Source organism: Bos mutus, chromosome 10 (assembly GCF_027580195.1).
Source record: "Bos mutus isolate GX-2022 chromosome 10, NWIPB_WYAK_1.1, whole genome shotgun sequence".
Lineage (NCBI taxonomy): Eukaryota > Metazoa > Chordata > Mammalia > Artiodactyla > Bovidae > Bos > Bos mutus.
The window spans coordinates 79288539-79312274 of NC_091626.1; the positions used below are offsets into that span (position 1 = coordinate 79288539).

General features: G+C 46.0%; 1 protein-coding gene across 1 annotated transcript in view; it reads left to right on the top strand.

Annotated features, from left to right (window-relative positions):
- The window catches only part of RYR3 (ryanodine receptor 3), a 457031-nt gene that overhangs the window by 264114 nt on the left and 169181 nt on the right, over positions 1 to 23736 (top strand). Inside the window, 8 exon segments of the mRNA XM_070378270.1 lie at positions 155 to 330; positions 1210 to 1246; positions 3039 to 3202; positions 6172 to 6337; positions 13584 to 13670; positions 14083 to 14309; positions 17025 to 17820; positions 20230 to 20430. Coding sequence (XP_070234371.1) covers positions 155 to 330; positions 1210 to 1246; positions 3039 to 3202; positions 6172 to 6337; positions 13584 to 13670; positions 14083 to 14309; positions 17025 to 17820; positions 20230 to 20430 — 1854 coding nt within the window.

Consider the following 23736-nt stretch of genomic DNA (forward strand, 5'->3'; position numbering starts at 1 on the left):
TACTGGGCAGGGTCCACATTACGATAAGTGTAACGGTTGGGCTACCACTCATGACAACCTTTGCCGTTCGCAGAAAGCCTTACGTAGGTAGTCAGTGAGGGAAGAGAGGGTGGGCGGGAGTCAGGCTGTCAGGTGAGGATGGTGGCATTTCCAGGTTGTGAGGATCGACGGCACCATGGATACCCCTCCGTGCCTCAAGGTGACCCACAAGACATTCGGCACCCAGAACAGCAGTGCCACCATGATCTACTGCCGCCTGAGCGTGCCCGTCGAGTGCCACTCCTCCTTCAGTCACAGCCCCTGTATGGACAGTGATGCTTTCCAGAAAAGGTGAGGGAGAGGGGGCTCCAGCTCTCAGAGGTGCTCAGCATGTCTGCTGCAAAACTGACTTTGTCTGCTTCTCACTGCACCATGGCACAGCTGGAGCCCGGTCTGTAGGGTTCCCTCTGCTTTCAGTCAGGAAAGAAATAAGGATGTGTGCTCATACGTGTGTGTGCCCATGTGTGTGCGTGTGTGCCCACAGTGTATAATTAGGGGGCCAATCAAGCTTGATTACGTCACATCCAGTGGACACGTTTCTGCTCTTCTCAAGCTCTGAGTCCCTAGCCTCCTTGCAACTTGTAATTCCTATGTTTTGGAGTAGAAAAGAATGTAAGTGCAATTGTTGTTGCCATTGTGTGAAATTAGAAGCTTCTGTAGGCAAATTCTACCTTCTTTGCATAACTATGGCCAATGTCCAACCCAGTAGCTGTGTGACTCATGAGTAATGTGAATTCCTTCTGCCTGGTAAGAAATATATTCCTTGCTATCTTTCTTCCCTTTCATGTCTATTTTTAATCACTGATATAAGGCTGGTGCAGGTTTCCTCAAGAGTTTTACTATCTACCAAGCTTTAAAGAAGCAAAGCTGTTTGAGAGAACAGGATAATGTATCCCAGGGTATCCCTGCCTATATTATTAACATCTCCCCAGCCTCCCCCTTGCCCTACCTTACATCTGGGCTGAGAGACAAGAGTTAGAAGGCATAGTCCTGCCTGCTGGTAGCAGGTTGCTGATGAAAAGTTCCAAGATCAGTTGGGATCACTCATATATGGGAAACATGCAGCTTCCTAAACTTGTCTTCGTCATTAAAGGTAGATCAATTGCCTGTCAGACTTGTTGGCTTCTTTATAGAGCTGAAGAACTAAAACATGGATTATCTTCCCCCCAGGAAACAGATGCAAGAAATACTCTCTCACACAACAACAGTAAGTAAATGTGCTCAATTATGGTTTTAATTATTTGATTCTTTGCCATGCCTGGTAATATGCCCCTTACAGCAAAGATCTGTCTAGAGATCCTCTTTAATTGCCAATTACTCTGCCTTTTAATATCCATCTTAATGCTTCCAGAACATATCTATGGCATCTCTCAAGTGGGGGAAAGAAAAACAGTTATTCAGTGCAAAACAGAACTCTACCTAGAGCATCTAATTGGGCATCATTGTGTACTTGGTGCCTATTTGCCACCAGGGACCCAGCACTGCCATTCTGATTGAAAGGAACACCAGTTGAGGGGGAAAGGGGGGCTGTTAATTTAATCCTTTTGTTTGCTCTTTTATGTAAACTGTGAATCAACTCTCCCATCTCTCTGAGCAGTGCCAGGAATGATGTTGAAAGCAGTCAAATGAAAAAAAAAGAGCAGGGAGCCAGCCCAGAAGATGCAGGCTGCTTTTGATTCTTTTCTATAAACAGTGGTCAGAAAGCAATGCTTCCTAATTTCTTTCTTCCTTTTGAGCTTTCCTGGTAGTTCAGTGGTAAAGAATCTGCCTCCCAATGCAGGAAATGCAGATCTGATCCCTGGGTCAGGAAGATCCCCTGGAGAAGGAAAAGGCTACTCACTCTGGTATTCTTGCCTAGGAAATCCCATGGACAGAGGAGCCTGGTGGGCTACAGGACATGGGGTTGCAAAGAACCAGACACGACTTAGCAACTAGAAAACAACTCATTTTTATTTAGCACCTGACCAAAAAAAAAAAAACTGTTTGTAAGAAATGCATGTCACCCCTTCAATAAAGTTACCCTGCAACCCGGTAATCATAGGTTAACTGTCTGGCATAAGATTCTTGCCTTGGCGTGTCACACACCTGCTGTGTGCAGAGCACTGCACGGAGCACACTGTGTCACCTTCCCCCTTAATTTCCACTGCAGCCCTGGGAGATGAACAATCTCTTGCACTCCAAGGCACAGAAGACAAATGACTTGTCTAAGGTCACACGATTAATAGCTGCCAGCCCCAGGATTCCAGCACAGGTTGTGTCTGGCTGACTCTTTTCTCTTCCAATCAAAAAATTGGAGATAACAACAAATATGAGGACTTCATTTAGAATAAATGTGTTCAGTTTCATAAAGAAAATGATGAAGCAGTCACTTAACTCAGTGCTTCAGTTGCTATTACAACACAGTGATAAACTTCACAAATTGTTACAGTGCCTACCTAAGAATGGCTATGGTTTTCAGCCCTGCCTGTCACTGAGCCTAATGGCCATATGAAGCACCTTTGGCCAAAATGTGGGCTTTTTCTTTTATGAAGCACCTTTGGCCACAATGTGGGCTTTTTCCTTCTTAAGACTTAAAAAAATATATCCCTGGACTTCCCTGCAGAAGTGGCAAGTGGCCTTGTTCTCTGAACCTTGACTGTTCTCTCTGAAGGCAGACAGTGCCCAGCTCCCCCCAGCAGCCCGAGGAGCCAGAAGAGAGTGAGGGTTCTATGTTGACCGTTGAGTGGCTGCCCCTGATCTCTGCAGCAGCAGCATCTTCTGGGCAGAGGGTGACAGAATAGGTGCCTGATTGTCTAGGTGCTAAGGCACAACAGAAAGCGGGAAAACAAGGAAGCCAAGTTCTCGCATCAGCCCTGCCCCTAGTCCAGAGAGCAGGGCACACTCCAGTACAGAGTGTGCTTTCTACGAAAAGGGGACAAGTGGGCTGCTGTGTAATGTCTACCTCTTGAGCCCATTCCCCCCAGCTGGGGTCACTCACTCCATCTGTGGTCTCTCCCCAGCAGTGCTACTATGCGATCCGCATCTTTGCCGGACAGGACCCCTCCTGCGTGTGGGTCGGATGGGTGACTCCGGATTATCACTTGTACAGTGAAAAGTTTGACCTGAATAAAAACTGTACTGTGACTGTTACTCTGGGGGATGAAAGAGGCCGAGTCCACGAAAGGTAAGAGGACTTCCAAGGGGCAGGTTTGGCCATCAGGTCCCTCCCTCTCTCATCCAGCAGTCTTTTTCCTCTCTCTGCTCACAACTCAAAGAAGGAAACATCCCAACTTCTATTATAAAGAGGGGAAAAAAGCACAGGCTTAAAATCCTTGAGTGAATGAGCTTGGGGTGGGGCTGTGGAGAGGGTACTATGGTGGGCGAAGTTATTATCAGCCAGAATAAAGGGCAGTTTCATTACGTATATAAAACATGACCCAGGAATGGGAAATACAGATGTACAATTGAGAGGTCTAAGCTCCCTCTAAGTCTTTTCTCTGTGATTTCTGGACAAGTCCCAATTTCTGCAACATTAGAAAAAGGCAGAGAAAAATCCTCAGGTGCTTGAGGGAAATCAGTTCCAAAGAAATAAAAAGATGTACCACATCATACACAGCAGCTGATCAACTCAGAACTCCCCATCAAAAGTTGGTAATGGCTGAAAGAATAAAGACCATCAAAGAGACATGACGAATTCAGGAATAATTACCGCTGAGTAGAAATTAGGGATCTTAAAGAAAAACATGCCTTAGGTACACCCATATCCTCCCACCAGTCCACTAGAACTGCCATCAGAAAAAAGATCTTTGGCCACCATTGCCCCAGAGATGAACCAGCAGACTTTATTTCCACCTCAGTGAGATTTCCTAGAGTCCTTGCCCATACAGACTTATATAGAAATGTAAGAAGTTGGTCCTCATGCTGACCTTTATCCCTAAAAAGTCAGGATGTTTTGCAATCAATGCTCTTTAGATGCTACTTGCTCATCAAAGACTAGAGGCTGAGGTCAGGCAGGATTGCTGTGTCCTGGGAGACCATTGTGGTGGGTAGTTAAGAGGACAGAGGAAGCAAAGAGGACAATGGAAGCAAATTGCCCCCATTTTAAACTCAGTTCCAGTGCTTTCTAGAGGTGTGACTTTGGGCCTGTTACTTAACCACCCTGGGTCTGAACCTCCTCATCTATAAAATGAGAATAATAGTTCTAATCTAACAGAGTGTTTTGAGGATTGAGATAAAACATAGGTAAGTGCCTACAGCAGTGCCTTGCCCCAAGTACTCAATAAACATTGCTCTTATTACCATTACTGACTGTCCAGCATGTTATGAGACCCAGAGGAGATGCTGTAACCAAATGCAACATCTGGTTTGGTTACAAAGAAAGGTATGTGAAAGCCCTTGTCCAGTCCAGACTTCATTCTTCAGCCAAAAGAACAAAAAGCCAGACGGTCTCCTCCCAGCTGGGTCTCTTGCTCCAGTTTTCTGGCTGTGCCACACCAGACTGATAATTTTATTTATCTGAGCCTCAGACCACACTCACTGAGAAAAGTATGTGGCACATTGGCACCTAGAATAAGACGCAGGAAATAGTAGGTGCTCAATAACTTCACTTCAATAACTCTTGGTTCTTTGTCTTGTATAATAAGAAATAAACACGGGATCGATTTTCAGATGCTTTCGGGCATTTCAAACTTGAGCCCTTTAAAATAGGACCAAAGTGTAGCACTTCACACTCCCATGACTTTCATACATTATTAACTGGATTCTGTAGTCATCCATGTACTTAGTACTCTAATCACTGAAAAGTAGTAGTAACACAGCTGCAGTTTAACCTTAATGAAAATCTAGCAATGGCTATAACTCACTTGAAGGGAGCAATTTGCACTGGCTCTGCCTGAGGGCATTTTCACTGCGAAACCAGCCCCACTGGTGCCCTAGAGAAGAGGCAGGCAGAGGAGGTGAAGGCATGCTTACAAAGGGGATTTCTAGTTGTTGGGGAAAGGGATAGACTTTGAGAATCAGAAAGAACCTGGAAGAATTCTAATCAAACTCTTGGCTTTCCAAGGCAAAATCAGATCGACCTTAGGAAGTTTAAAGGGCTGATGTAGTGTCCCATATAGAGTCACTTTCTCCTTTGTGTGTGCTTAGTCACTCAGTTGTGTCCCACTCTTTACAACCCCATGGACCATAGCCTGCCAGACTCCTCTGTCCAAGGAGAGAATACCAGAATGGGTTGCTATGCCCTCCTCCAGGGGATCTTCCCAATCCAGGGATTGAACCCAGGTCTCCTGCATTGCAGGCAGATTCTTTACCATCTGAGCCACCAGGGAAGTCCTTTAGCCTGAGACAAGTCATTTGATGCAACTTTAAGTTCTCAGGTCCCTCAGATGGACACACGAGGGCTGGGCTTGCCCTCAGCCATCATAAGCGGCTCTGGGAACTCATCTACTGCTTCTTGAGAGCCCATCCAGTGGTTGAAATCTTACCATTAAGAAATTGGGCTTTGGGGGTTCAAAATCTTTTGGTTATTATAGTTGGCATTTTCATCAAAATGCCTGTGATGGAGTTTTCTTTGTGGGAGTGGTAGCCAGCTAGCTGAGAAAGGTACCCAAGTGCATAGGTCTGGAAGGGTGAGGGTACGGAAGGCAGGACTCCAGACAGCTGGGAGGGCAGGTAGTACAGGTCAAGAGGAGAGAGGACATCAGATATTAACTTTATCTACTTTGCAAGTCTTCCATGGCCCAGGCCTGCCATCCTAGGGAACGTGGGCCTGCATCTCAAGTGTCCAGTGGCCTTTTGCCCTGGCACTGGGCTGGGACTCAGGACACAGACCTTTTTGTTCCCACCTCTTATACCAAACCTCTCTCTAAGTCCACAGGCACCTTTAGTTCTCCCCTCTAATATTGTGGTCCCTGATATCTGTTTCAGAAATGCGAATTGACATTGAGCCAGGAAAAGATTACCTGAATACTCTGTTCTTTGAAGCAGATAGATTGCCACATTCCTAAACTCAGCGAATTCACTTAAGAAAAACAATTATTGGGGGCTGATTGGAAAGCTTCCGTGGAGGCTTTGGGGGCATTTCAGTCCTGAGTCTTGACTGCAAACTGCCCCAGTCCAGGTTATTCTTTGTCTTTTGCTCTCTTTGGCTCCTAGCGTGAAACGCAGCAATTGCTACATGGTCTGGGGTGGGGACATCGTGGCTACATCCCAAAGAGCGAGTCGCAGCAACGTGGACCTGGAGATTGGCTGCCTCGTGGATCTGGCGATGGGCATGTTGTCCTTTTCAGCCAACGGGAGGGAACTTGGCACCTGCTACCAGGTAGGAGTGGCATCAGGGACCATGACAGTGGCATCCCAGGCCTGGGTGCTCAGGGCTCTGCTCCTCAGTCTTCTGTGTGGTTGGCGTCTTCACCACAGCACATGGAGTTGATGTACCTACATGGTCCAAAGCTATCTAGGAAAACAAACAAGAACAAAATGACTTCATTTTGTTCAAAGAGGGAAAGATCTTATTTACTGGTTGATTAGAAAGGCTGGTCATCTTTCTAGCAGATAAAAAGGTTTTTCTGTGGCATTGGGCTCTGAAAGGCTATTCATTAATTCCATCAGTATTTCCTGTGCAACTTTCACATTACCTACTCTAGAAGGCAATGGCACCCCACTCCAGTGCTCTTGCCTGGAAAATCCCATGGATGGAGAAGTCTGGTGGGCTGCAGTCCATGGGGTCGCTAAGAGTCGGACACAACTGAGCGACTTCCCTTTCACTTTTCACTTTCATGCATTGGAGAAGGAAATGGCAACCCACTCCAGTGTTCTTGCCTGGAGAATCCCAGGGACGGGGGAGCCTGGTGGGCTGCCGTCTCTGGGGTCGCACAGAGTCAGACACGACTGAAGCGACTTAGCAGCAGCAACACTATATAAGATACAAAGTCTAAAAGGTCAACAGAGATACTCCTCACTTTAAGAAACTTCTGTGCTCAAAATATAGACCTATAAAAACTGATTAATTTGCCAGGGAGTATTCCCTTTGCAAAAAAGGTTATTCTCATTCACTATGGCTTCTTTGCAGGGTCCTTAAAAAACTGCATTTATGTAAATAATGTATCTCCCTCTTTCACTGATTATAAACTGACAGAACTCCTTGGGGAAACTATCAACTATATACATGTAGGTTTACCTGTCATTAACCACAAGAAAGCTAATCTGCTTTAAGTCGGATTTTTCACCTTTGATGGCCAAATAAGCTTGGGAAAAGCCACAAATTATATCTTCCTTTGGAAGTTTCGCAGTAAGTGTTAGTACAGGAAAACTTTAAGAAATGGTTCAGAAAGAAACCTAGCCAACCATTTCTCATTTAATCAAGAAAAGCTTTTTTTTTTTAATTTAACAATTAGTAATATTCTATCAGCCCAGAGTTCTACAGAGCATACTATGAGAAAGGCTAAGTTAAGGAATTAAATATCTGTATTAAACCTTCTTGACACTTCAAAGGTAGAATGGAAAGCTTCCTGTATGTACGGATAGAGTGTTATCCAAGTTCAGAAAAGGAGTCTACTTCCATGGAAAGTAGCCAAGAAAAATTTATTACAGAGAAATCTTGATTATGAAACAGAATACTTCCAGGTAGAGAGAGAGAGGCATGTACTTGGTTGAAAGAAGGGCACAAAAGCATAATGGAGATGAAGGCATAAGCGATGTTTATGTTTGAGGAATGATGGACAGATTAGAATGGGTAATGGTTGGTGGTAACAAATTTGGAAAGGTAGGGAGGAATTAGGAAGCAACGAGGAGCTCCAAAAGTGTTCTCAGGACAGTGGCAAACAGTGTTGAGGGGAGCTCAGCCAACTGCTGCTGCTGATGCTGCTAAGTCACTTCAGTCGTGTCCGACTCTGCGACCCCATAGACAGCAGCCCACCAGGCTCCTCCTTCCCTTGGATTCTCCAGGCAAGAATACTGGAGTGGGTTGCCATTTCCTTCTCCAATGCATGCATGCATGCTAAGTCGCTTCAGTCCTGTCCGACTCTGTGCCACCCTATGGACAACAGCCCACCAGGCTCCTCTGTCCACAGGATTCTCTAAGCAAGAATACTGGAATGGGCTGCCATGTCCTCCAGCTCAGCCAAATACAGGAGATAAAAAGCTCTGCTGTAAATGGCTCCTGTGTCAATGGCTAAAGCCCCAGATTCCAGAATCAGCCCCAGGTTACAGCCTGGAGGCTGAAAAGCCCCTTGGCAGCCCTTTGTCTGGCTTGTGGTTGGAGAGCAGGGGTCCGTAGCTGCCCCAAATCTGAAATGTTAAGTGACTGAAAGCACAGGCAGAGCCCTTTCTGAGGGCCAGGGACAGCCTGCCAGTGTGGCGGTCTTCCCCAGGACCTCCTGCAGTGGGTAGCCCCCTGCACACTACGCCGGAGCTCTTCCTCCTCCTGGAAAGAAGTGGAATCATCACCACTACCCAGCAGCTGGGACCCCACCAGCTGCTCCCAGAAAGCGGCCTTTGCAAATTCAGAAAGTAACATAATGTTCTTCTAGTACTTTCTCATGATTCCACCTTCCCCTCCCCTCTTAAGTCCCCTGAGAGGAGGCTTATATACATTACTATCGTCCTTCAGAATCCATTAGCTTTTTTCCATTAACTTTTGAAATGAGTTTGACTAAAGGGTCCTCCCTGAGCTGCTGAGAGTTCCAAGGCATCTAATCACATTTAAGGTCCCTAAATAAATAAATAAAACCCAACCCAGGGCATTTGCAGCAGCAATGACTTGCCTGCTTCAGGAAAGAGCCTATGATGATAAGAAGATGTTACAGCAAAGAGCAGATTCTGTGCCATTTGTGTCCTGTCTTCCACTGCAGTTCCTGGATGATGTGAAGTTGGTCAGTTTTCTGAGCTGCCTATTGGTATCTGCATCCCAGGGTGGATGGTGTGACTCCATGTGCGTAAATCCTCATGACTCTGCTCAGGGCTTCCAACCAGCTCCCGCCCTGGGGTGGGAATGGGGAGGAGGTCAGGGCTCTGAGCAGGAACCCTCCGGAAACTCCCACCCACTCAGCCCCCTTCTCATTCCCGGCGAGACAGTTAACATGTCCAGCCGTGTGTCTGGTCTCCCAGCCCTGGGATAATTGTTATTCTGCAGTTGTAGCCATTTTCATTTTTCAATTATCTTGAGCAGAGCAGGGTAGTAATATTTATACACTGGCTTTCCATTCAGAAAGGACCAGTAACCAAAATAATAAGAGAAGGATTCTCTCCAAGGTTTCCAGACCTCCCCATTAAATACTGCTACGCAATCTGAAAAGCTTTTTCTGTCTCACTTAATGTAATCATGGGAGAAATGAGAAATAAAATGTATGTTCAAGAGATTGTCCTCAGTTACTGCCATCCCAGCCGCACAGTTCTGCGAGCAGAGGCCAGCTGTAAGATTCAGATTTATGAGAGGGGTTACCTTTCAATTCAGGCTGTTTCCTACGCCCTGACCTTCACACATGATTAGAGATAGAATGTCCATCATTGCAAAGACAAAGTAGATCAGCCAGCGATAAAAAGTACCTTAAACACAAAGGGAAGAAAGTCCATGGCACTTCGTGGCAGCCTCAAATCTGGACTCGCTGCTTATTCCGTCAGGCTGCAGTACCCCCTTCCAGAATATAAGCTCCTTGAGAGCGGGGCTGCCTCCCCTCGCGGGTTCACTCCCGTATCCCAGAACATGAGACCGTGGTACCTGGCGCCCAGGAAGTGCTTGCTAAGTATTTGTTGCAAACTGACCAACTTGGCTGGGAAGCCACTAGATTTTAGTTGCTGCCTAACACATTACCACAGAATTAGCAGCTTCAAGCAGCATCTGTTTATCATTTCATGGTTTTGTAGATTTGACTGGGTTCTCTGCCCAGGTCCACACAAGGCCAAAATCAAGGTGTCAGCTGGACTGAGCTGGCTCTGTCCTGAGGCTCTGGGCAGCCTCCCTTGCAAGCTCCTTCATGTTGTCAGCAGGATCCAGTTGTGGTTGTAGGCAGAGGTTCTGAGGTCCCCACTTCCTTGGTGGCTGACCCCTCTCTGCTCCCAGAGGTGCCCACATTCCCTCTCACGTGGTCCCTTCCATCCTTAAAGCCAACAAGGGCACAGCTGGTTCTTCTCATCCTTTGACTCTCTGATTTTCCATTCTGCCCCCAGCAAGAGAAAACACTTGTTTTTAAGAATTTGTGCAATTGGATTAGGCCCACAAGGATACTGTCTCTATCTTAAGGTCAGCTTGTTAGTAGCCTTGCTGACAGAATCAGTTTTGCCCCATGACATCCAGGATCACAGGACTAACTGAGGGGTCAGGAGGGCCGTCTAGGATATTCCACTTACCGCACCATCAGTTGCAGTTTCTTTCCTTATGGACACCCATCAGGTGCTCACACTTGTGTGTTCTTGTTATTTTAGTGATTGAAGAAAAGTTTCCATTGTTCATTGTGGTGGGAATGTACTCTGAGGGTAGAAATAAACCAATCCCAGAGCATCCATCCTACATGCTTTCAAGGACCTCCTCTCTGCGGGGAAGTTTGAGGAGGACCCTGCCGTTTGACTGGGTAGCTTATGACGTTTGCAGGGATCATTCCTGAGGGACCTAAAAACGTGTCACCTCCTTTAGCCTGTCACTCCCCATGATGGTACAATTGAGTTCAGCATCAGAAATCTCTGAGTGAGTGCATTTCTCTCTCTCCCACCTGGCTGATTCAGGCAAAATTTTCTCACCCACCAGACCTCTGTTTGCTTCAAGTTGCAATGACTTGAGAGGCACACATTGTTCTAGAATGTTACCTGTTAGAGTATTTGAGAAATCTGGGGCCAGCCTAAAGATGACTCTTGCTTTGTGACCAAAGTCACACAGCAGCAAATCAGAATTTCCCATTTGTGTCTCTCACCCATAAACCCAGATCCTGGCACAAAGCAGGTATGTGATAGGCACTAAATAACTGTTGAATGTCCTCAGCAAAGCTTATTTTAGACATAGCCTAGGCAGTTCTCGGAGAAGGCAATGGCACCCCACTCCAGTACTCTTGCCTGCAAAATCCCATGGACGGAGGAGCCTGCAGTCCATGGGGTCGCTGAGGGTCAGACATGACTGAGTGACCTCACTTTCACTTTTCACTTTCATGCATTGGAGAAGGAAATGGCAACTCACTCCAGTGTTCTTGCCTGGAGAATCCCAGGGACCGGGGAGCCTGGTGGGTCGCCATCTATGGGGTCACACAGAGTCGGACATGACTAAAGCGACTTAGCAGCAGCAGCAGGCAGTTCTAGCAGCTCCATCCCTACCTATTAGTTTTACTAGCATCATCCTTTCATAATCATCCAGAGGTACCTGAGGCATCAGGTATAAAGCAACTGTCTTATCTGAAATGTGAGCCCACTGCAGTGTGCTTGAATGCCATATGCTGGGAACAAGCCTGGTGTTTAACCCGTCTGGCCTCTTCATCATAAGCCAACAGCTCTGAACCAGACAATCCTTTAAGTCACTTCCAGTCTTAAAAATGTGTTTATAAATATTATGTCTAAATGCATTGAGGAAGTTTATTATTTACAGGAAGCCTGTAACAAATATCCTGGAAGAAAGGAAAATCGCTATATTCATTTTCTATTGTCTCATAACAAATTACCACAAACTCGGTGACTTAAGGGCCTCCCAGGTGACTCAGATGGTAAAGAATCTGCCTGCAATGCGGGAGACCCAGGTTCAATCCCTGGGTCAGGAACATCCCTCTGGAGAAAGGAATGGCAACCCTCGCTAATATTCTTGTCTGAAGAATTCCATGGACAGAGGAGCTTAGTATGCTACAGTCCATGGGGTCACAAAGAGTCAGACACAACTGAGCAACTAACCCTTTCACTTTACTTTCAGTGACTCAGAAGCATTCATTCATTGTCCCATGGTGTCCATGGGTCAGGAGTCAGGACAGAATTTATCTGGGTCCCAAGCTCAGCATCTCCCAAGGCTGCAGTCAAGTTGTCAGCCAGGCTGCATTCTTTTCTGGAGCTTGGGGTCCTTTTCTAAATTCATGTGGTTGTTGGCAGAAATTCAGTTGCTTGCATTTGTAAAACTCAGGCTCCATTTCTTGCTGGCTGAAGCCAGGAGCTTACCACTTTCAGCCCCATGAAACCCCCTAGAACTCCTTGCCACATGGCCCTCTCAAAACATGGCAGTGTACTTCTCTGAGGCTATCTGGAGCAACTTCTTCTCCAGTCTGCTGAAATGGAATCTTCTCTATAATACAACCAATCAAGGGAACGACAGGCCTTTAGCTTTTGCAATAACCTGTTTGCTGGAAACAAGACACAGATTCTAGAAGAGGCGATTATTCAAGGGAGTAACTCACTGGGGGACGCTTTTCAGGTATGTCCACAACACCCAGAAGCCCCTAATTTGATGGGTCAGGAGAGTTGTAAGCATGTCCTAATGTCTGAATTTGCTTGGGCTCCCGTCTGTGGGGTTGCACAGAGTCAGACATGACTGAAGCGACTTAGCAGCAGCAGCAGCAAAGGACTTTCACTGGTGAGATTAAAGTCGCATTTCTTCTTCCGTGGTCCTCCAAGTCTGATCAAAAGCTCCACATTGAAGTAAATAAGTGATAAATGAAGGCCCTGATGTCATAAACATATCACATGCCTCATTTAAGCAGCAGCTAAAAGGCAGTTGGTGAATCTCACACTATTTAATGTAAGAAGTAAAATCATAGAGTGAGGAAGGGGTGGAGAGAAGTCTAGAGGAACCAAGTGAGGAGGAGAGGTTTTGAGGGAGGAGACAGGCTCTGGGGGCAGCTTCTTCATGGAAGTACCATGTGGTCCTTGCCTGCAAAGTTAGCTCTCGAGTGGGGGGACTTCTCCCTTCAGGGACATCGGGCCATCTCTGGAGACATTTTGGGTTATCATGACCATGGTGGGGTGGAGAGTACTACTGACATGTTAGTACATAGAGGCCAGGGATGCTGGTAACTACTCTACAATGCCAAGGACAGCCCTCACACAGAGACTTACCCAGCCCAAACCATCAGTAGGACCGAGGTTGGGACATTCTGCTATAATTTCACCAGGCTTGCCTGACCAGCACCACGTGCCTTCAGAAAGAATACTGAAGTCACCTCACTGCCCTCACTCATCACCTCCCATGAGCAGGAGTAATGCATGATGGTGCTCCCTGAGGGTCTCCTTGTGAAGAGCCAGTACCCTACCTTGTTCTGTGACCAGAGCACGCACTGCCTCTGGTGGGCAGATGGTAGCTCCCACCTGTGACTGCCCTCCTGCACGCTGGAGAAAGCTGCTGGCTTCTCAATTACCTGAGAGGGAAAATGAAAGGATGTGAGACCACTCAGCCCTGAGTGGAGAGAGGAGTATTGAAGTTAGGAACAGTGACAGTAGCTACCAGTAAGCCCTGGGTCTCTGGGAATTTCTGAACAGTGCCCAGTGAGCAGCCAGTTAGCTGTCCTCTTTCCCCTCAAGTTAGAATGAGGGCATTGATTGAAACACTCATGACTTAGCCCCCTAGGATTTTATAATTCTGGGCAAACCTCTGGATTTGTTTTGGTTTCCAGGTGGAGCCCAATACCAAAGTGTTTCCAGCCGTCTTCCTGCAGCCCACAAGCACCTCTCTGTTTCAATTTGAACTTGGGAAGCTGAAGGTATTTATCTGTCCCTTGTCTAATGGCTATACATAAGATGCACAGGCCATTATGGGGAGAAGCTCAGGCATGAGGAAACCAGGAAATCTCTGACCTCCTGCTTCTCAAATGCCGCCCCCCCACCTCTACACATCCATGTGAAATTCATGCCGCAGAACATAGGTTCCCATTTTCCCCTTCCCCTACTTCTTTTGGGTTCCAAAAGGATTAATGGATGCTCATATAACCCATTATGTCAGGTCTTTATTAGTGCTGGAAAAGCCATCATTGGTCCCTGGATGCACTTGTCTCTCTTAATGTACAGCTCACTTTAAGGTATGGCTCACTGTTGCTTATTGTGGGCTGACTGGACTGTGCAGTCACTGAGCATCTCTGAATTGCATGTGTCTGACGCCTTTCTGCCTTGTCCCAGAATGCCATGCCCCTGTCAGCAGCCATATTTAAGAGTGAAGAGAAGAACCCCGTCCCTCAATGCCCACCACGGCTGGATGTCCAAACCATCCAGCCTGTGCTCTGGAGCCGCATGCCCAGCAGCTTCCTGAAGGTGGAGACGGAGAGGGTGAGCGAGCGCCATGGCTGGGTGGTGCAGTGCCTGGAGCCCCTGCAGATGATGGCACTCCACATCCCGGAAGAGAACAGGTAGTAGAGGGGCCCATGGAGAAAGGGGAGGGGCCAGGAGATGGGGAGGCGGAGGCAGGACCCAGCAAGCCCGGGAGGGAAGGGGGAACATCCTCACCGGCCAAGGTCCAGGGTGGTTGCTGATTGCCCCAAAGCATGGGTTTTTCTTTTCTTTCCCTTCCCCACTTTAACTATCACTCAGAAATAGGAGCAGGATATTCACGATGATGTGCCAGCCATGGGGCTTTCACTGTAGCTCTGAGTTCTGCACTCAGGGACATTTCTGTGCCTTAAATTAAAAAAGGCATGGTCCAGAAATCTATTATGATGGCAATACTGGAAAGAATGAGGCAAGCCTAGATTGCTTGGAGAACCAAGAATCAGGCTCCTGGCCCCCCTTCTCATTAAGAGATTCTCCTGTTTTATGGCCTGGGTTCAGTTCCAGGGCTGCCACTTGCTGTTTGCGGCTCTTGAGTGATCTACTGATACACCCCAGGCTTCAGTCTCCTCATCAATACAGTGAGATCAATGCTCACTCAATGGATTGCTGGGAGGGAAGAAAGGAAGTTGTGTAGGTAAAATCGAGTTCAGTTTCAGTTCAGTTCAGTCACTCAGTTGTGTCCAACTCTGCGACCCCATGGACTGCAGCACACCAGGCCTCCCTGTCCATTACCAACCCCCAGGGCTTACTCAAACTCATGTCCATTGAGTCCATGATGCCATCCAACCATCTCCTCCTCTGTCATCCCCTTCTCCTCCCCTCTTCAATCTTTCCCAGCATCAAGGTCTTTTCAAATGAGTTAGCTCTTCGCATCAGGTGGCTAAAGTATTGGAGTTTCAGCTTCAGCATCAGTCCTTCCAATGAATATTCAGGACTTTCCTTTAGGATGGACTGGTTGGATCTCCTTGCAGTCCAAGGGACTCTCACAAGTATTCCCCAACACCACAGTTCAAAAGCATCAATTTTTCAGTGCTCAGCTTTCTTTAGAGTCCAACTCTCACATCCATACATGACCACTGGAAGAATAGCCTTGACTAGACGGACCTTTGTTGGCAAAGTAATGTCTCTGCTTTTTAATGCTGTCTAGGTTGGTCATAACTTTCCTTCCAAGGAGTAAGCATCTTTTAATTTCATGGCTGCAGTCACCATCTGCAGTGATTTTGGAGCCCAAAAAAATAAAGTCTGCCACTGTTTCCACTGTTTTCCCATCTATTTGCCATGAAGTGGTGGGACCAGATGCCATGATCTTAATATTCTGAATGTGGAGCTTTAAGCCAACTTTTTCACTCTCCTCTTTCACTTTCATCAAGAGACTCTTTAGTTCTTCTTCACTTTCTGCCGTAAGGGTGGTGTCATCTGCATATCTGAGGTTATTGATATTTCTCCTGGCACTCTTGATTCCAGCCTGTGCTTCATCTAAGCCCAGCGTTTCCATTATGTACTCTGCATATAAGTTAAATAAGCAGAGTGACAATATACAGCCTTGACATACTCCTTTCCCTATTTCGAACCAGTCTGTTGTTCCATGTCCAGTTCTGTTGCTTCCTGACCTGCATACAGATTTCTTAAGAGGCAGGTCAGGTGGTCTGGTATTCCCATTTCTTTCAGAATTTTCCACAGTTTATTGTGATCCATGCAGTCAAAGGCTTTGGCATAGTCAATAAAGCAGAAATAGATGTTTTTCTGGAACTCTCTTGCTTTTTCCATAATCCAGTGGATGTTGGCAATTTGATCTCTGGTTCCTCTGCCTTTTCTAAAACCAGCTTGAACATCTGAAAGTTCACGGTTCACATATTGTTGAAGCCTGGCTTGAAGAATTTTGAGCATTACTTTACTAGTGTGTTAGATGAGTGAGTTCAGTTTATGGACATAGAATTAAGTAAGTTTTATTTTGTAAATGTTATTACCCCTTGATGACTTGGACAGGAAAAAAAAATGGAGGGCAGAGCTACATTGACATCCATGTAGCTCCCACTTAGGTATTCCACTGGGTCATGGACAGCAGCAGCAGCACAGGCACTTGTAGGGAAGGAGCAGAAAGGGGTCCTGCCAAGTAAGCTAATTGCAAAGGGTCCTCAGATCCTCAGTGAGAAGACAAAATGGAAAAATCTAAGCAGAGATCAGAGCCTGTGCCCTGGACCCCCACACCCATACACAGCTAAAGATTGCTACAGTCAGGATGGAGAAAGTGAATTGACACCAACTTACCTCAGGTTGGAAAGTGTTTCCTCTCTGGACAAGAGTGCAGGCATGTGTTTGTTTTCAGGAAAGGGAAAGCTGATGGTAAATTAGAGATCATGTAGATGAAGCAGATGGTAGATTGATGGAGAGCTTTAACTACATCTTCTTCAAGGGCAGAGGATGTCCTTGAGCCTACAAATAAGAAGACAGAGTCACCTGGCATGGACCTGATGAATGTTTTCAGTATTGAGGTTTGGACATTTCCCTAATGATGAGGACTTGGATATTTGGTAAGCTAGTGTCTTCTTTAAGTCTTTCAGACTTTTGAGACCCTTATAGTTAGAAATAGTGGATTATCAGGAGCTGGGATATAGACCAGAGCTGCAAGAGGAGTAATAACCTGTAAGCCCTCTATCTGCTCTGCCTTCCTTGGGCTGCATGAAATCTGGGGATTCCCAGAGTGAGCACTCTGCTGAATCCTGGCACATGGATTCATGTGGAGGAAATTCACATTTCCTCCACATGGAGCAGTTGATTGCTTGTCTCTTCCTCAGGTGTGTGGATATCCTGGAGCTCTGTGAGCAGGAGGACCTCATGCGGTTCCATTACCATACACTGAGACTCTACAGCGCCTTGTGCGCCCTGGGAAACAACCGCGTGGCCTACGCCCTCTGCAGCCATGTGGACCTCTCCCAACTCTTCTATGCCATTGACAACAAGTACCTCCCTGGCCTCCTGCGCTCAGGCTTCTATGACCTGCTCATCAGCATCCACCTGGCCAGCGCTAAGGAGAGGAAGCTGATGATGAAGAATGAGTACATCATCCCCATCACCAGCACCACCAGGAAAATCCGCCTGTACCCGGATGAGTCCAAGAGGCACGGGCTCCCTGGAGTGGGCCCGAGAACGTGCCTCAAGCCAGGGTTCAGGTTCTCCACCCCCTGCTTCATCACCACCAACGAGGAGCACCAGAAGCAGAGCCCCGAGATTCCCTTGGAGCTTCTCAAGACGAAGGCACTGGGCATGCTGACGGAGGCAGTGCAGTGCAGCGGCGCTCACATCCGGGACCCTGTCGGGGGGTCCGTGGAGTTCCAGTTTGTGCCTGTGCTGAAGCTTATCGGAACCCTGCTGATCATGGGGGTGTTTGATGATGATGACGTTCGGCAGATCCTCCTCCTCATCGACCCCTCTGTGTTTGGGGAGCACAGTGGGGAGACGGAGGAGGGAGCAGAGAAGGAGGAGGTGACGCAGGTGGAGGAGAAGGCTGTGGAGGCTGGGGAAAAGGCCAGCAGGGAGGCTCCCATCAAAGGCTTGTTGCAGACCCGATTACCGGAGTCCGTCAAGCTGCAGGTAACCCGGGGCAGCCAGCATCCTGCCCTTGGAAAGAACTAGGGAGGGAGACAGGGCAGCCTGGTGATGCGTCTGGACTGTGGACATGGGCCTGAATGTGGAGTGGAGCAGAGATGTTGAGGGAGAGCACCCCCTGGTCCTGCTTGTTTCTGAGCTGGAACGTACTCTCTAGTGAAAGTTAAAGTGTTAGTTGCTCAGTCGTGTCCAACTCTGTGCTACCCTATGAACTATAGCCCACCAGGCTCCTTTCTCCATGGGATTTCCCAGGCAAGAATAGTGGAGTGGGTTGCCATTCCCTTCTCCAGGGGTTCTTTCTGACCCAGGGATTAAACCCTGGGTTTAATTTCTGCATTGCAGGCAGATTCCTTACTGTCTGAGCTACCAAGTCTCCCTAAACCAAAATGAGAATACCAGCCCTCATCAATAAGGTACCTGTTTTAGAATTGTTTTTCTGGTACCAGTGATAGATTTTCCCTGATCTTATCTCCTATTCCTTGGGACTAAAGGGCTTATTGGTGAGATCTTGTCTAGAGACAGAGAAGAGCCTTTGACTGTGCAATTGACCAAAGGAATTGGCTTATAAGATGACCACACTCATCACCTACTCTCATACATTGCCATACCCTGATCACCAGGCTGATGTGGGCCTGTTATACTGGCATTCAAAGAAAATGCCATCTGAGCTAAGAGTCCTACTCACTAGAGTTGCCCCCTTGGCATCACCTGAGGAACCTCAGTATTTCTTAAGACATAGTCTTACTAGATATGAGGTAGCATCAGTGATGTACTGGGGATGATGGTGACTTTGTCTTTTCAGCATTGAGAAAAGAGAAATGAAAAGAAATAGAGGAGAAATTAACATAGTGCTGCAAATCAATTGTACTTCAATAACATTTTTTAATGAGCAAAAAATAAAATAAAAAAAGAATAATGGAGGAGAGGAGTTTGTCTTAGTGGAGTGAGCCTAGTCCAGGAATCCCTGGATTTTAATTCCTGCTCCTTGGCCACTTACCAGCTGAATAAATTTGCCAAGTTAGTAGCCCATCAGTCTTAGCTTTATGATTTGTAAAATGTGGATGATGATATAATAAAACAATTTTAAAATGTGTTTTTATAAAATATAATTTGAAATATATTTAGTATAAAATATATTATAAAAGGTAATCTGCAATTAAGTTCTCTTATACAGCGTGATGGTGTTCATTTCATCAAAGCCTTAAATATAGAGCAGAAGCATAACAAATCTCACATATGTACCTTAAACATTTTATTAAAACATATAAATGTGCTATTCTGATGGAGGGCCAAGACCTTTTCTTTAATGTGAGTCCCTGACTGGCCCATAGAGTTCTCTCCTCCATGGATGTTACCTGTCATCTACCATCTATGATTGCCAGTCTGGGGTCTTTAAGGTACCCTGAGATCTAGAGGTAATCAAAAGCAAGCTGAGTGCAAAATGCTTCTGGATTTTTATGATTTTCCTAATTTTTTATACTTGTCTAACACTCAGTTTTAGCATTTTGTTTTTTAAAAAAACTTGACTTTCTCAGATGCTCCCTAGTCACTCAGCTTCGTTTTCCTATTGTATTGACCTATGTGACTTTAAATGGTAATTATAATCACAAGTAGAATGGGTATAAGAGATGGGTCCCACTTTACCTGGTGGGAGCAGAGGCTGTTCTGCTGGGCAACAGCACCCCACCACCAGGGGCCTTGTCTGTGCCCAGACACGCTGGAGGGTACTCCTTAGTTATGTGTGTGGTGTTAAGTGGAGATGGGTGAATAGAACTTCTGCTTTAGTAAAAATACGCAAAAAACACATAAAGTATGGCAAGTGCCTGGCACAGTGTCTGGCAAATAGCTGGTGCTCAATAAGCTACAGCTGTTGTTTTTTTTATTAGTATAAATTCTAATATAAGACTAGCTATAACAATTCTGATAAATTGATCAAACAGTGCCGATAAGCAAAAGCAATGAAAGATTCAGAGAGAAACCAGACTCACTTGCCCATCACCTAGAACCAGAAGACGTCAGAGAAGAGACTCAGTCCTCAGATGTACGATTTGGTGATGGTCTCTGTACTGAGCTTTGAGCCCTGGGAGAACACCCTCCTACATGCTGTTCTCTGTCTCCACAGGCAGACGTGCTCTATGTCTAATGAGCTCATTTCCCTGTTGTAGTTCTGGTCTCAGCAGTGAAGAACTGGGCTCTAGGTTCAAATACTATTCCAGAGTCATCCAGTAATAGCCAATTTGGATTCCAGTAATAGCTCTGTGTTTACTGTATAACACTGGGAAATTCCTCAAATTGTCTAAGCCTCAGTGTTACCGTCTGTAGATTGGGAATGATAATTGCATCACCAGGGGACATGAAGTGTTATTATATTCTCATGTGTGTACACTTTTACAGATGTGTGAGCTGCTCAGCTATCTCTGTGACTGTGAGCTGCAGCACCGGGTGGAGGCCATTGTAGCCTTCGGTGACATCTATGTCTCCAAGCTCCAGGAAAATCAGAAGTTCCGTTACAACGAGCTCATGCAGGCCCTGAACATGTCTGCGGCTCTGACCGCCCGGAAGACCAGGGAGTTCCGCTCGCCCCCACAGGAACAGGTGAGAACCTTCCAGCCTGTTCCTAGGGAAGAACGGCACCCTCTAGAGCAGGGTACACACAGCCTTTATGTGAAAGGGCAGCCATGAGAGCTAAGGGAGATGGAAAGACCCCAGCTAGCACCAGCAGACAGGCTAGTCCTGGGCTGAGCTGATAAGCATCTGCCAGGCATCTTGGGTGGGAAGATAACCTTCTGAAACCGCATGGGGAGGGGGCCAGGCTTTCTCCCATCCTGCCATCCCACATGCCAGGGCCTCTGTCAGTAAGGCAAAGGCCAGATCACATCACATCACTAGACCAGCGTCCTGCTTCACCCTTTAGAAGAATTTTTGTCTAGTCCATCCAAAAGCCACTCCTCTCCATCAGAGAGCAACAGAATATGGTCAGCATTTCCTGATTCATGAGGGCAGGTGCACATTCTTTCTCATCTGAGGGCCCAAACCTCTCACCCAGTTATGGAGACCCCCCTGGAATCCGCCCCCCAACTCCAGCTCCAGGAGGCCTGGAGAGCAGAAGTTGTGTGAGGAAGTCCCTCCTGTGATGTTCTGTCTCCATTCTCTGTGGTCCCCGCCTTGGCCTCACTCAGATGGAAAGACTGGAAAAGAATGAAAATCCTGAGAAACTTGCAGATAACAGAGGGACATCTTGTAAAATAATAGTTTCCAGTCGTCTCTGCTGCCCAGCTGTTTATATATATCCTGTAAGCCATTCAGCAAGGCTCCCTTAACGTTCAAGGGAAAAGATAGATCTTTCAGGGAAGAAATTCATTTTCTGTCTCCAAAACCAAATCTTTGGATCTTATACATATTTGATAAGCAGCCTATCCATAAATTGTTGTCAGTATGATTACCACCACTTTATATTAATGACTCCACCACAACTTGGTCCAATTACTTTCCTAAAACCTGTTTTATAGGCTACAGATATTTATACTGGCTTAAAAAGGAACCGCCTCTCTGGGTTTTTTAAGATTCCTTTGAATGATACTGGCCTTGATAAAGAGCAGATCCATCTGCTTCGCCACTCTTTGCTAGAGGCAAAATGCGAGGCCCTGTGGACGGATGGGAGCAGATAGTTTGTGCTGTGCTAAGGAAAACGGAGTGAGTGTGCAGTGAGCAACGTGCAGTGAATTATTCTTGAAGGCTTTACAAATGTTGTCAGGCTGCTTTTAGACCGGCAACAGGTGTGAACATTCCCTATTTCGGCTGGGCAGATGCTGACTCACATTTGTGAAAAATGGGATGGCAGATGATGTGGTGATTAAAACACCGGTGTTGGCTTCAGAGCCTGGCTGCCATTCCGGCTCTGCCATCACTCATGGTATAGTCTTGAGCATATTACTTCTCTCTGTCTCAATGTCTTCAGGCTGCAAAATGCAGATAATGTTTGTGAAAATCCCACGAGATAATTCACTTAGTTTGCTTGGCAGGAACTCAGCCACGTAGTAAACATTCTGTAAGTAGGAAGGGCTGTCATCAGTTTTCGTGTCAGAGGTATTTGCCTTTGCCTTGTGCCATGTTAGCTCAGTTGGTAAAGAATCTGCCTGCAATGCAGGAGTCCCAGGTTCAATCCCTGGGTGGGGAAGATCCCCTGGAGAAGGAAATGACAACCCACTCCAGTATTCTTGCCTGAAAAATCCCATAGATAGAGGAGCCTGGCAGGCTACAGTCCATGGGGTTGCAAAGACTCAGACACGACTTAGCAACTAAACCATGTTCTATGACCTTCTGTCAGTGAGTCGGTGACTAGAGTTTACTCATGTTTTCTGGCATGTCCTCAGCTCAACCAGGACTGCATTGTCCATCTGACATTATCTTTATCAACCCAGCTCATGATCCTGGCTCCTGGAAGAACCCTTTCACTCTTGCTGCATTCTGCCTCCTTACCTTCTCTTCTGCCATCCTCGGGGCTCACCATCACTTCCTCCTTTAACCTTGCAGGCAGTCCTCTGACCAATCATTTCAGACCCCTTTCAGAAGTCTCAAGAACTTCTTTCCTTATGTGTTAGACCAGTGATTCTTGAGCAGACATCAGAATCCCTGAAAGACTTAATAAAACACAGATTGCTGGTCCCACCTCTAGGGTTTCTAATTCAGTAGGTCTTGGGTAAGTCCTGAGAATTTGCATGTTTAGTAAATTTTCAGGTGATGCTGAGGTGTCGAGAAATGAAATAAAAGAAGGAACACTCTTACCAAACTCAGTAGTCTCTTTTGCCGCCCCTCCCATAGTATTCATTTTGAGAAGAATCTGCCAATAGAACTTTCTAAATAATTAAGAATTTAATAAAGGATTTGGAGGATTTCAGTCAATTTCAGGGCATAGGAATGCAAGATCACTTGGAAAATAGGATACATAGGACTTAGAATTTTAAAACAGTGATATGCTTACCTCTCTCTTCTGTAACTTTTGAGAATAAAATAGAGGTTTTCAGCCCTATATTCATTCACTGTTTAAAAAGGTGAAATAGAAACATACTTGGGGGATATAACTAAGTATAAAGGTAGTAAAGCTAGGATTAGTCCAGTGATTGTTGGCAAGTTATTCAAGCATAGTCAGTAAGCCTTTCACTTTGAAAAGGACTTCATTTAGAGGGTATGACCTGCAGCAGAAAATTCAGCTCACTCCCATTTTTAGTTATGCCCTGAGGGCTCCCACTTGCTTCCTAAATATTCTACCAAAAGGAAAATCTTTCAGTAAAGAAATTAACTTTTTGATTCTTGGAACCAGATCTTCAGATCTTATTTTAATGAACAACTCATTGATATATGTTGCTGATACAGTTACCATAATTCAACCAATCTTACCATCATGAAACAACTACAAAAGTAACATTTCCAACCTGTGTTATGCATATTATACAAACAATAGTTTCAAAAAATTATTTGCGGTAGAAGCTTTGAATAAGGATCTTCCTAACAATATTAAATAAGGTTCATAGTTTAATGAAAGACATTATAAATGTTTTCACCTAGAAATCCCAAACAAAAGGAGAAAATACCCCTTTGCCTGGTGTTTGGGTTACCCTATATGATAGAGTAAAATGGACAAGATTGCCTCTGGTGATTTTTATTTACTTATTTATGGCTACGGTGGTTCTTTGTTGCTGTGCGTGGGCTTTCTCTCTAGCTGTGGCGAGCAGGGGCTGCTCTCTCGTTGTGGTACGCAGACTTCTCATTGCAGTGGCTTCTCGTGTGTGGAATACAGACTCTCAGCACGTGGGCATCCGTATGCGGGTTCGGTAGTTGCATCTCACGGACTTAGTTGCTTCACAGCATGTGGAATCTTCCCAACCAGGAATTGAATCTGTG